Here is a 13,983-nt window from a genome sequence, read left to right as displayed (position 1 = left end):
GGATTCCCGTGACCTGAAGGGAGAACCCGCAGGATCCCCGTGGGTCCGGCGGGATTCCCGTCGTCGCCATTCCCGTGCAGCTCCCTAATCTAGACCAGTATACCATCTTCACGGAGGCCAATCCAAGACACAAGGACCTGGCAAAATCCCAAATAGTAGCAGCATTCCATGCTACCATCTCAACAGCAGACTATGGACTTTTCTTCCAGGAGCTTGTCCATACCTTTTTAAAAACCGGCTACATTAACTGCTCTTACCGCATCCTCTGGTAACGCATTCCAAAGCTTAACTATTCTCTAGCCAAACTGAAACTAGGCAGGAGAGGGCATCACGGGGGCGGAGTTGGGAGGAGCCGGCAGCTGTGCTGGTGCCAGCAAATATTCAGTGCCAGTGCTTGCATAGCTAACTGAGCAGATAGGTCCTCATATAAAGCAGTCCTTTCTTTGCCCAGTTAGGTACCATGGACTAGCTCTGATTATCAGCTAGTGTCTGGATAATTTCTGGATAGGGCCCTGAGGGATTTCTGTTGTATGTCCTGGCGTGGGATATCCAAGGTTAGTTCAGCCCACTGCTGTGAGCGACTTACAAGCTGCTTACCGACGCAGGCTGGATATTGGACCCTATAGGCCGGATTCAGTATATGGTACTAAAAATTCACCACCCAAAAAAAAATCAGTGATGAACTGTGTTCTACAATGGGCATTCCGAGACTGGCACCCTTTATAGAGGTGAACTGAAATGAGGTCTACATCCTGACACGCAAGTTGGATGTGGATCCACATAAGAACACAAGAATAGCCTTACTGGTCCATCAAGCCAAGTATAGCCAATGGTCCATCAAGCCAAGTAGCCCGTTCTCACGGTGGCCAATCCAGGTCACTAGTACCTGGCCAAAACCCAAAGAGTAGCAACATTCCATTCAGAATCCCAAAGAATAGCAAGATTCTGGAATCCGAAAGAGAAACTTAAGATTCTAGAATCCCAAATAATAGCAACATTCCATGCTACCAGTACAGGGCACGCAGTGGCTTCCCCCATGTCTTTCTCAATAACAGTCTATGAACTTTTCCTCCAGGAACTTGTCCAAACCTTTCTTAAAACCAGCTACGCTATCCGCTCTTACCACAACCTCTGGCAACACGTTCCAGAGCTTAACTATTCTCTGAGTGAAAAAAAATTCCTCCTATTCCTCTCAGCTGGAAGTAGGCTATTATCAAACCCACTCTCAAAAAACCCACCCTCGACCCTAACGAACCCGGCAACTACCGCCCAGTCTCCAACCTCCCATTTGTCTCCAAACTCCCAGAACGAATAGTACTTCGCCGATTACACCCTTTCATTGAAGAACAAGCCGCCCTGTCCCCCGCACAATCTGGCTTCCGAACAGGCCACAGCACAGAGTCCATACTCCTTGGTATCATTGATGTCAGCTGGTCGATACTCGACAAAGGCAGCGATGCCCTACTAGTCCTACTTGACCTCAGCGCTGCCTTTGACACTATCGACCACCACCTCCTCTTATCCAGACCCCATGACTCTGGAATCAAGGACTCTGCCCTCCAGTGGTTCACCTCCTTCCTTCACCAAAGAACCCAAACAGTCCTACTAGGGCCGCACAAATCTAACCCCAAGCCTATCAAATAAGGAATTCCCCAAAGTGCCCTTCTATCCCCCCTCCTATTTAACCTCTACATCAGACTTGTCATCGATATAGCCCAGAAGTACAACATTAAAATCCACTCCTACGCCAATGACATCCAGCTGCTCCTCCCACTAGGTGAAAAATGATCATACCAAATCGCCAACCTCCAACTCTGTAAACCACCCAGATACATCTGATGGTCGGTATATCAAGCCATGAAACTTGAACTTGAAACTTGGCAGCAGAGAAATCCCCATCAGTTGAGCTGGCTTGGGGGATTCCTGCCGGCTCAGCTGATGGGGATTCCCCCGCCAGGATCAGCTGAGCCACAGAAATCTATACCACTCTCCCTGACATCCCCAACATCCCTCTGACATTCCCCCCTGCATCCCCCCAACATTACTGGACCCCCCTCAACATCCCTGGACCCCCCCATACCTGCCAATGACACCACTCCTCAAAGAGGCTCATTGGCTCCCTGTCAATTACAGAATTACTTATAAACTATGTTTAATTATCTTTAAGACTCTGATTAACAAGACCCCAGCATTTTTATATCGTTTTCTTGTTCCTTATTCTACAAAAAGAATATTACGTTCTAGCGAACAAAATCTGCTATCTGTCCCTTCGTTAAAAATTATCAATACAAGGAGACAATTTATTTTTTCTTGTACTGCACCACAGACATGGAACGCTCTTCCTATTTTCTTACGAGAGGAAAAAGAACTTGGAAAATTTAAAACTGAACTTAAAACTTTCCTTTTTAAAGATGCTTTTATATTATAATTTTAGTTTTAGTATTATGTTTTTCTATATGAAACCTATGTTAATCATTTCCTTTTGTGTTTCCCCTCAATGTTTCTTCTTTACTTTATGAATTGTAGTTCTTCCCTTCTTTCCCATTTATCAATGTTAATAATCATGAGTTTTTACCCATTATTTAATAATTGTATGTACTGTATTGTTGTTTTTGTTTTTTATATTTAATAATTGTTAAATTTAAAGTGTACATCGCTTAGAATATTTGATTAAGCGATTTATCAAGTCACAGAATAAACTTGAAACTTAAACTTGATACAAATCATGCATTTGGGGGCTGAACTGAATCGAATAGGAATATTTGGAAAGTAATTCTTTTCTATGTAATGGAGGCTTTTTTACAGTCATAGCATATTGTGAATTGGTTCTCCCAGAGCTGTCCTGAGTAGTTGAGCTTTTTATAAGATGGCTGAATAGCCTTTGCCTTTTGGCCTTTGCTACAAAGCCTAGTGTTTACCATAGAGAGCAGCTCAAAAAAGAAGCTCAAGGGGGCCTTCACATCCCGAGTAGTCAAACTTCCATTTATTGAAGGACCCCCACACGGTTCGCGTTTTGGCGTATCCGCCTGCTTCAGGGGTCTTGGCTGCTGGACACTGCATTGCCTTCGATATGTAGGGTTTTAACTACCTCTGTTAACAGCTGTTAATACGCAGGCGTAATTTTGCTCCTGCTATACCTTGGATACTGATTGTTGAGCAAGTCAATATTTGGTGTTATCTGTTTGGCTATCTCTCCATTGTTCTTTGTATGGATTACATTGAATGACCCCTGACTCAGGCGGATATGCCGAAATACAGACCGTGTTGGGTCCTTCAATAAATGGAAGTTTGACGCCTCAGGCCTTGAAGGCCCCTTGTGCTTCTTGGTTGTTTTATACTTTCAGTCCCTCTCTGCTTTGACTTTTTATCATAGGTAGCAGAACACTGTAGGCCCTGGACCAACCAACTTTATACCCCACACATCATTAGCAATCAGGGCAGCATTGAAAGCTGGCTTGTCAACCCAAAAGGTATTCCACTGGCCCTGTTTAACGCTACTTACTAGCAGCTGTACTTTCAACTGATTATGATAACACAAATTTTAAGGAATGCGGTTCTGTGCCTCTTTCTGAACCCTTCTTTATATGTTTGATAGAGCCATGATAGATGTTTCAGGAATGTTATGTTATAAATCATTTTCCCCTCTTTTTCAGCCCTACAGTCACATCCTTGTCTCAGAATGGAGGATACAAGAGAGGAAGAGAATTCGCCCACACTACCAGGAAACAGGAGGGAAAGCAATATGCCAAAATCCTCCTATTTTCTCCCTGACTAGCTACTACAATAGAATACATTATACTTTCTTGTGTCAAGTGTTTTCTGATTAGTTTAATAGAGCCTCTAGGGATGTATCTATGAGAGTACTAAAGTATTAGGTAGAGAAATATGTCTGAAAGGCTCTAAGCTTTCTTTATCTACACTACAGTATACAGAGAAAGAGCGGTAAATATGTGAGAGAGCCTCTTGGTGGAAGCTGTGGAGACAAAGACTGTATCTTAATTTAAGGAAATTTGGGGCGAATATATTGGACTTCTAAGGGAGTGAAAGGGAGAGTAGAAGACATGGACTCCTTAACTGCCTCTCGGGAATCAAAAATTGAATGTCCATCAATAAACTGCAGCTAAATGCCTCCAAAACAGAACTCCTTTTGGATCCACAAAGAGCACTGCACCTACACCCACCCTTCTCTAAGCATGCAACTTGGGGATACACCTCAACTCCAACCTATCACTTTCCAACCATATCTCTGAAGTGGTCTCTTCTATCTTCTATTCTACTATCTCCGACAACTACAGAAAATAAGGAACTACTTCTCCAAACCGGACTTTACCCATCTTCTCTATGCATTTGTCCTCTCCCGCTGAACTACTGCAACACATTATTCATCGGACTTACATCAAAGAATATTCAGCTTCTTCAACGTGTACAAAATGCAACAATCAGACTTCTAATGAACTTTCAAGCCCATGACCACGTCTCCTAGGCTCTATCATCAGCCCACTGGTTACCCATAGCTAAACGATGCGTCTTTAAGGGCTTGATGCTTGTGTACAAATCCTTGCACAACATGGTGCTTGGCTATATGTTAGCTAAGTTTCCTCCATACATCCTGAACAGACTGCTCTCTCCAAATACCCCTGGTCGTGCCCTCCTTCACCAGAATGCCAGTCGACGGTCCTACTCCAATTTCATATCAAGCTATTGGAATCAACTGCCCCTATACATCAGATCTCTTGAAGTGCTTCTAACCTTTAGGAAAAGGTTCAAAAAACAGTTGGTGAAACACCGGCACAGTTATATAACACAAGAGATGGAATCTCAAGACAGACGGCGCAAGAGTATAACAACCAGCTGCACAAACATCTCTGTCCAAGATAGTTGCAAAACAATGGGCAGCCAAAAACAAGATCACAAAACGTTTTCCTTTTATACCAAATTCTGAGTGTTAATGGGCCAAGTAGCCAAAACACGGATCACAGCCATACATATGAGATACCCCCTACTATTATATTACATTACATCGTTGTCTTCTATCCCGCCAATACCTTTCAGTTCTAGGCGGTTTACAACAAGAAATTAGTGTGGGCATTCTCAGGGAGATTACAAGATTGATAGCTATAGTATGCGTCGGGATCTGGGAAGGGTTTGGTTAGATCATTGGTTTGGTTAGATCATTTGATAAATTTCTTGAATAGTATGGTTTTCAGTTCTTTCCTGAATGTTTTGTAGTTGGGCGTCGTGGTCAGCAGATTTGAGAGGTGGCGGTCTATTTTCGTTGCTCTGGTGGCTAGTAGACCATCATATATTTTTTTGCTTTGCATGCCTTTGATTGGGGGGGGGGGGTAAAGTGTGCTTGAGTTCTCCTTGGTCTGAATGTGTTTTTCCTGATTAGTAGGTTGTTCAGATATCTTGGTCCATTTCCATTTAGGGCTTTGAATAGGGTGCAGTAGAATTTGTGTTGTATGCGTGCTGGTACTGGGATCCATGTGCTTATTCTAATTATTTATCTAGATTTATTTTTCAAATAAGTCACTTCAAAGTCCTTCTTTAAGATAGTTTCAGACTACAAACATATCATCCAAGTCCATTAATTTGTCTTTCACCAGTCTCAGCCCCTCTCCTCACCCCACAGGATGGTTCTCTCTGCCCCCCCCCCCCTTGCAGGAGAGTGCTTCTCTCTCCTCTCCCCCTCCCCAACACCAATCAGGATGATGCTTTTCTCTCTCCCTATGACTTCCCTGCCTGTCCCCACCTCACCGAAATTGAATCTCCGGGTCAGCCAGCAGCAGCATGGTGAGCCTGCTGCTGTCAGCCTGCCCCGGAAGCCTTCTCTCTGGAGCAACTTCCTGTTCCCCCATAGGCGGGATACTTCATAGAGGGGCAAGCGAACGGCGGCAGACTCACCTCACTGCCGCTGGCTGGCCCAAAGATTCAATTTCGACCAGGAGGGAGGTAGGGGACAGGCAGGGGAGAATACCCTGACACTGAAGAAAGCTGACCAGATACTCGGACAGTCCTCTATAAAGGAGACATGTTTGGGTAAATCTAGACATTTATTTTATTTATTTATTTCCTTTTCTATCCCATCACAGTCCTGTAAGTGTAGATACAGGTGTTTCTATTAGTAATAAACTTGAGAATGCATGTGCTGCTTAATTCATCAGTTTGTGAGATTATAGTCATGACAGTATGAGTTTGAATGCCTGTTAAAAGTGTTTTGAATGTATATCTGAGATGTGGCAGAACGAGAGAATGAGAAAGGGAGGAAGGAGATAGATGCCAGACACCATAGACTAGAGTCGGCAAATGGCACTCAGAAATGGCCACTGGAAAAGATTTGCATCAAGGTTGATTGTAGAGGGAGTACATTCCCCTTATAGAATCTCTCGCCTAACTCTGGCCAAGTTTCAGTGTTGACAAATTAGAGCCCCATATATAGAATCTAGGGGAATAGGCTTAAAGTATGATAAGAGATGGAGAGAACATACATGAAGAGATTGTAATGGTCTCTCCTCTGCTTTGTTCTGTGGGTTGTTGTTTTTTTTCTGGCCTTCACAAATACATATTTTTAGTGCATTGAATATCTAGCGAATACATATCTCTTTTTCTGAAAGTCATCATTTGTCAAAACCCAACTAAGGATCGCCTACGTTGCCTCCAAAGACCAATATGATTTTGGGTGACTTGATCCAGTTACGAAGGGTAACTATGAAAGTGCAGTGATAAACACTTATTTTGACATAAACCAACTATAATCTACACCAGTGGTCTCAAACTCGCGGCCCGCCAGGTACTGTTTTGAAGCCCTCAGTCTGTATATGATTGTCCACTCCACAAGTGTCCAGCGTTCGCTGTATCCTCATTTAAGCGCTTTCCTGGAGTCCAATCACATGCAGACGCAGGAAAGCGCTTGCGTGAGGTTACAGCAGCGAGGCGGGCAACGTTTCAGAACATGCAGATTGGAGCAATGGTTGGAGGCAGCGCAGCTTGTGCGTGTGTCCGGTGCTGAAGGAGGTGAGAGCTGTTGATACTTTTTCACTTTCTGCATATTGCTCTGCTTTCAGTTGTGTATAGCTGAAATTATCAGAAGCAATTAAGGAAAGATTTATAAATCTTTCTTTAATTGCTTCTGATAATCCACATTTTGGATTTGTAGGTATTTGGAGGGCCGTAGAAAAAGTAGAGGTCCTTTTAGTAAGGCATGCTAGCCGATTTAGCGCACCCTAAACACTAACACATCTAATCACAAACACATAGAATCTAATGGACGCGTTAGCATTTAGCGTGCGCTAAATCGGCTAGCGCGCCTTAGTAAAAGAACCCATAACTATTTTTTCTGTGACCCTCCAAGTACCTACAAATCCAAAATGTGGCCCTGCAAAGGGTTTGAATTTGAGACCACTGGTTTAACTGTAACCATGACATCCTGTTTGCCTTTGGGAAGCAGAGCTGAGATTGTGATGTCATAATGCCTCATTCCACCAATAAGAGCCAACCTCATCAGTGATGTCACAATGGCTTGATTGTCCTGTTCTCCCCTCTGCCCTCCAACCCATCCAGCAGATTAACCGTTCCCCTTAACTCAGTGGTCTCAAACTCGCGGCCCGCCAGGTATAATTTTGAGGCCCTCGGTATTTTTATCATAATCACAAAAGTAAAATTAAACAGTTTCTTCATCATATGTCTCTTTAGCTATAAATGATAATATTATTATTAAGACTTAGCCAAAAGGAAAGATTTATAAACTATAAAGACTTTTACCTCATGCAAAATTGTCATTTCTTTAATAAGACATTAACTATTTTTTCTGAGGTCCTCCAAGTACCTACAAATCCAATATGTGGCCCTGCAAAGGGTTTGAGTTTGAAACCGCCGGTCTCAACGTATTAGCTGTAAATATGTTAACAATATGACGACACATCTTACCTAAGTCGGAGCACTGCACAACTCGAAGATGACATTGACAGCGAAAGGGGCAAACATGTTCAAATGGTGGCAGCGGTAAAGAATCTGTGCCGGGTGGAAACGCCGACCCTTCAGACGCTTCATCTTCCAGCATGAAGTCAAATAAACCTTTCTGGTAAAATGGTTTGGCCCAGCAAACCGATAGAAAGAGGAGAAAGAAAACGGCAGTCCTCATGGCTTAGTTCGTGTGTTCAAGGAAGCACCAAGGAGCCTAGAAATTAAAATCAGGTTTAGATCGTTAGGAGTTGAGTCAATAGTTCTGTGCAGAGTTTTCTAATACAGACTAAGGGCTCCTTTTACAAAGGTGCGCTAAGCGTTTTAGCGCATGTTTAGCGCGGGCTAGATCAACGCGGGCGCTAACCGCTAATGCGTCCTTAGGATAACATGCACGCATTAGCGTTTAGCACGTGTTTAGCGCGTGATAATATTTATCGTATGTTAAAAAGCATAGCACACCTTAGTAAAAGAGGGGTATAGGCCCTCTTTTACAAAGATGTGCTTAGTGCGCGTTTAGCGCACGCTAAATCGACACGTGCACTAACCGCTAATGTGTGCATAGATAACATGCATGCATTAGCGTTTACTGCGTGTATAGCGCGTGATAATATTTAGCGCGAGCTAAAAAGCATAGCGCACCTTAGTAAAAGAGGAGGGTAAGAAATTACAGCAAAAAAATCAAATTAAAATTTAATGAATTGGACACCATAAGGGTTATTTTATAATAGATTGTTTAGGTTGACAGGATAAGAAGGTATCAATTTATTTTTATTTAATTTCATTTAAAATATTTATACTCCGCTTACAAGCCTAAGTAGCTCACAATCAAACGTACATAATATCAATGAACAAAACATTGATTGCTTCGTGACTTCAATAACTTTGGTTTGTCTCACACGAGCACCATGTAATATGCTACTTTATTTTTTGTACTGTAGTTTAAAACCACAATAAAAATTTTGAACTAAACCCCCCCCCCCCACAAAAAACATAGTCAACAAACTTAACAAAACAATACTTAACCATCAAATGGTAAAATCAAGAAAATCATCTTGTAAAGAGGGGCATTTTTGAAAGGACATCCAAATCCGAATGTCCCAAACTGATGTCCATCTCACATGTGTTTTAGAACAAGATGCAGCCTGTTCTAACAGACACGTTCTGGAAAAGTCCAGCATGAACATCTGTTTTAGAAACTGAAACGTCCAAATTATGAATGGGGCCAAACAAGGGACATAAATATAGACGTCCATCTTTTTTAGCCTTGGACTACCCTTCCCCATCTGTGACTGAAATCAGATATCAATATTTAGGGCCTCCCTAGTCCCCCCAAAACACACCCAGACCACACCCTCTGCCATAAGAACATACATTTCTCCCTCCGTATTAGCTGTGATAGGGGATTAACAGAACCGCAAATACTGAAAAAACGCAAATAACTTTTTTATATGTTATTTGCTGTTTTCTATTAAAAACCCATCGTGAATATGGTGAAACCACGAATAACATGGTGGGAGACCTGGCCTGTTCCTGAAGGAGAGGCAAAACATAGTGAAGAAAGTGCCGGGATTCGGCGATTTTCTCTGTAAACGCTTGGAATCAGTGATTTCTCTATGCAAGCTGATGTAATTTGGGGGGAGGAGCAAGCAAGCTAAAAACCGTGAATAATCGAAAACGCGAACGCTGAAACCGCGAATACGGAAGGAGAAGTGTACTGCAGTGTTAGACAGCCATATTCTGACTTTGTAAAACGGATTTGGCTATCCATGCAATATGGAGGTCTAAATACCCATTTTCAGGCGTCCAAAACAAGACTTTCTAAAACAACAATCAAGGCACACATTTGTCTTTATAAAATTGCCCCAATGAAAGCTGCAGAAACGATGGCTAAACTGAATCAACAGATATTTGTACCTAAATGGGAGTGAGGTAATATTTATGAGTAAAGTATGTATGAATGCATAATTGATACAGTGCATATGTAAAATAACTCTGCTCATACCTAACCCATTCACAAACATGCCTGTACCCAGATCATGGAAATTTGTAAAAGATCCCACATTCCTGTCATTGTAGGAGTAGATTGTGATCTATGTATGCCCAAATAATGCTTTTATAAAACCACTCTCATGATAGGTAATTCTATAAGCTGCAGCAAACAGTAAATGCAATGGATAAACAAATCAAAAAGAACCTACCAGAGACTTTTTCCATTCTATGGACTTTCACAACAAAATTCAAATTTCTGACCAACTGACTTTCCCGCCAAAATTCAAATTGGTGGTCTGCCCTGTTCCCATTCAGGTCAGTGAGCCCACTATTTCCAAAGTCACACTGCAGACTTCAGAGCATACCCTGAAGAAAGCCACAGCACGGTGGCTGAAACGTCGGTTTCTACCTGACATAGGCGCAGCGAGATCCGGAAACCTAAAACAAGCACAATGCCAGCTGCGAATACCCTGAGAGAAAGTCAAAAAGAAATCCTTTATTAAGACCACCGGTGTTGTTAAAAGACTCAATTTGGGTCGTGTTTCGGCTGTAAAGCCTGCATCAGGAGTCCAAACTGAAACAGGCAGGATGTGATCAAGAAGAGACATCAAACGGGGGCTGGTCAGTGATGATCTCAAAAACAACAAATCTGAGGATTCCGTTTGAAATTCTGATGCAGACTTCACAGCTGAAAAGTGGCTCACGTCGAGTCTTGGAACAGCGCCATTGATCTTAATAAAATACTTCTTTTTGGTTTGTTCGTCCATGGCATTCGTTGCGGGTTTGCTAGCTTTCATTGTTTAATGCAGCGTGTTCTTTTTGTGAAGCTTTGTTCTTCCTCTTCTTTGAAGATATAATTGTATAAAGCATGTTCCACATGGGAAGCATGCTTTTACATTCCAAAATCATAAAATGTTGCAGTTTTATCTGTGGTTATACAATAGGCACACAGAAATACAGCACTTACTTTTATCCAATATGTGGTATAATTCTATAAAGTGTGCACTTACAGTTGCATGCTGAGAATGCATGTTCATATATGCACACAAATGTCCAAAATCTGACTAAAGACTATTTTACACACATATCTTACATAGGATATATTTTACAGGTAGGTATATACAGAAACAAAGTTTGGAAGGTGCATGGATGGGACTCACACTGCCATGTTTGACCACATTACACCTTTCTACCAAAGACTACATTGGCTGACAATAGAGAGCTGAGTGCTTTTCAAATTTGGCTGTCTCTTTTACAACTCCCGTAAATCTTACTACGCAGCTCCTGATTGGTAAGACCCAACTTTAGTATAGGAAGAGGCAGTCGGAACATATAGCGAGTGATTTCCTTCACTCACCGGCGCTCCGGCTGCCCTCTCCTGCCCGGTCATTCGTGGTCGGAAAATACCACGAATGACCGGGACCATGAGCCGCCAACCGTGAATTTGCGGGGGAACACTGTATACCACATTTGATAACCAATTACTTCATAACAACTAGTTGATTATCGCTGATACCAACAAATTACAGTACTGTTCAGTTTTAGGGATCTTCAGATTGCCGCGAATGTAACATAACACCTAACGGTTGCAATCCTCATTAGTACTCAACTATACAGTCTTTCAGAGTTTAATTAATTTTGTTTTTTACTTTTATTTTTCTTTTTAAATTTTTATAAAACTTTACTTTACAGTGCAAAGTGTAAACTTAGCTTATACATACTGCTCCAGCAATGACTCGTCCCCCCCTCTTTTTCTACGCCGCGTTTCGATTACTTTTTCAAAGTCGTGGAAAACTCTACAATAAAGCATTACATGGTCTACTGCCCAAAAACCTGACAAATCAGTTGATATTCGCCAGACCTGGACGAACTACACAACGTCAATCATTCTTCACCTTCCCTTCACTCAAAGGATGCACTCAAAAAAGATTCATCAACAGACTCCTGCCTAAGCCAGGGGTGTCAAAGTCCCTCCTCGCGGGCTGCAATCCAGTTGGTTTTTCATGATTTCCCCCATGAATATGCATGAGCTCTATTAGCATACAATGAAAGCACTGCATGCAAATAGATCTCATGCATATTCATTGGGGAAATCCTGAAAACCTGACTGGATTGCGGCCCTTGACTTTGACACCCCTGTTGTAAGCCCCTTTGTCTTCCTCCCTCTTGAAAAGATTTGTTTTTCTTGTCACATTGTGAACCTCGTTTGATCAATCTGCATTTTCATGTAGCCCGCTGACTCTACTTAGCCTGCTTTTTTTGTAAACCACCTCAAACCGAAAGGCTTTTGCGAGTATAGGTTGGATAAATTACAGCTATACTTGCTCGAGGAGCGCAGAGAGAGGGGAGACATGATCGAGACGTTCAAGTATCTCACGGGCCGCATCACGGCAGAGGAAGATATTTTCCTTTTCAAGGGTCCCACGGCAACAAGAGGGCAGCCGTGGAAAATCAGGGGCGGGAAACTGCGCGGCGACACCAGGAAATTCTTTTTTACCGAAAGGGTGGTTGATCGCTGGAATAGTCTTCCACTTCAGGTGATTGAGGCCAGCAGCGTGCCTGATTTTAAGGCCAAATGGGATCGACACATGGGATCTATTCACAGGGTAAAGGTAGGGGAGGGTCATTAGGGTGGGCAGACTGGATGGGCCGTGGCCCTTATCTGCCGTCTATTTCTATGTTTCTATGTTTCTATATAAATAAAGATTTATGTTATGTGCAGTGCCTTGGTTCTATAGAGGATGCCTTCATTAGACACGATGCCTAAGTTCAGGATCCACACTGATTTTTTTTTTTTTTAAATCGGCTTAATTAGCATGGCTTAATCAGACAGTTTTCAGCCAACCCCCCCCCCAAAAAAAAAAAAAAAAAATTAATCAATTTAAGAGTTCAGTGCTGAACTCTTAGGACGCCTAGCAAAGGCTAAGTGTAGGCACCCTCCCATGCCCCCCGTCTCCTGTACCTTTTTAATTTTCCAGGCATGAGCAACATCACGAACTTGCTGCCCATGTCGTGTCGGCTATCCCTCTGATATCAATTCCTAGGTGCGTGGCCTGGAAGTGACATCAGAGAGGGGCGACACCGAAGCAGGCAGTTCATAATGCAGGGAGCACATAATTGCAGGCTTCTAACCATAGAATTCCTCTTCACATGCCTAATTATAGATGTAGAATTTTAGGATTACCGATATATATGGGCATACTTGGAACCCTAGTTTGACTGGAGTAGGGGTTGAACTACAATGTACATGTGTATTTTATAAACACGTACACATATGGAATACAAGCACATATGTGACCATCACCGGGAAAATATTACAAAACAGTCACTAAAAAAAGAGGCAATAAAACCTACTTCAATTAGGAAGAAGGTCAAATCACACAGTGGGAGAAGAAGTCTGACCTGGTATCTGGATGAGCAGAAAAGTTTTTTTTTTACAATATAAGAATGTCTGGATAAAATATTTTCACGCACAATGAAGGGGACCAAAAAAATAGGGACGCAACATGGTCCCTTGAATGCCTACAAGTGTGCCATACAGAAGTGTTGCTGCTTTTATATTTGTTCACAATTATAGTACTAACTTTGACCCCTGAGGAAGGCAGATTGGGCCGAAACACAAACTGTGTTGAAAATATTACTCGAATTCCACAGTTTCTTTTGTGTTTGTGCTGCTGTTTTCCTTGTGGAATCTCTTTGGTGGAACCCTTTTTTATTTTCTGTTCAGGTAATTAACTTATAAACCCCCTCTTTTACTAAGGCTGACGTGTCCATTATATTATATTGACGAACCCTTCTTCCAAAGCCTTCCATCCCCTTGGGAGTCCTGTTGGCTAGAGGGGGGTCCCCATTGGAGTCCCGTGGGCCAGAGGGGGGTCACTGTGGGAGTCCCGTGGGTTAGGGGGGATTCCCACGGGACCCCCGCAGGACCCGCGGGATTCCCGCGATCCCCGTTCCCGTGCAAACCTCTAGTGGGAAGCACGAACCAAACCCACAGTTAGTGCCTGACTCTTGACCACATGTTGGTAAGCA

General features: G+C 42.6%; 1 protein-coding gene across 1 annotated transcript in view; it reads right to left on the bottom strand.

The window, feature by feature from the left end:
- Positions 1–13,983, bottom strand: part of DCN (decorin) — a 75,377-nt gene that overhangs the window by 45,356 nt on the left and 16,038 nt on the right. Inside the window, exon 2 of the mRNA XM_033951777.1 lies at positions 7,927–8,176. Within this exon, the coding sequence (XP_033807668.1) occupies positions 7,927–8,140 (214 nt within the window). The 5' untranslated portion in view covers positions 8,141–8,176. The remainder of the gene's footprint in view (positions 1–7,926; positions 8,177–13,983) is intronic.

This window comes from Geotrypetes seraphini, chromosome 7 (assembly GCF_902459505.1).
Source record: "Geotrypetes seraphini chromosome 7, aGeoSer1.1, whole genome shotgun sequence".
Lineage (NCBI taxonomy): Eukaryota > Metazoa > Chordata > Amphibia > Gymnophiona > Dermophiidae > Geotrypetes > Geotrypetes seraphini.
Note: the sequence above shows the minus strand (reverse complement) of the source record. Positions and strands in the feature narration are given on the sequence as shown.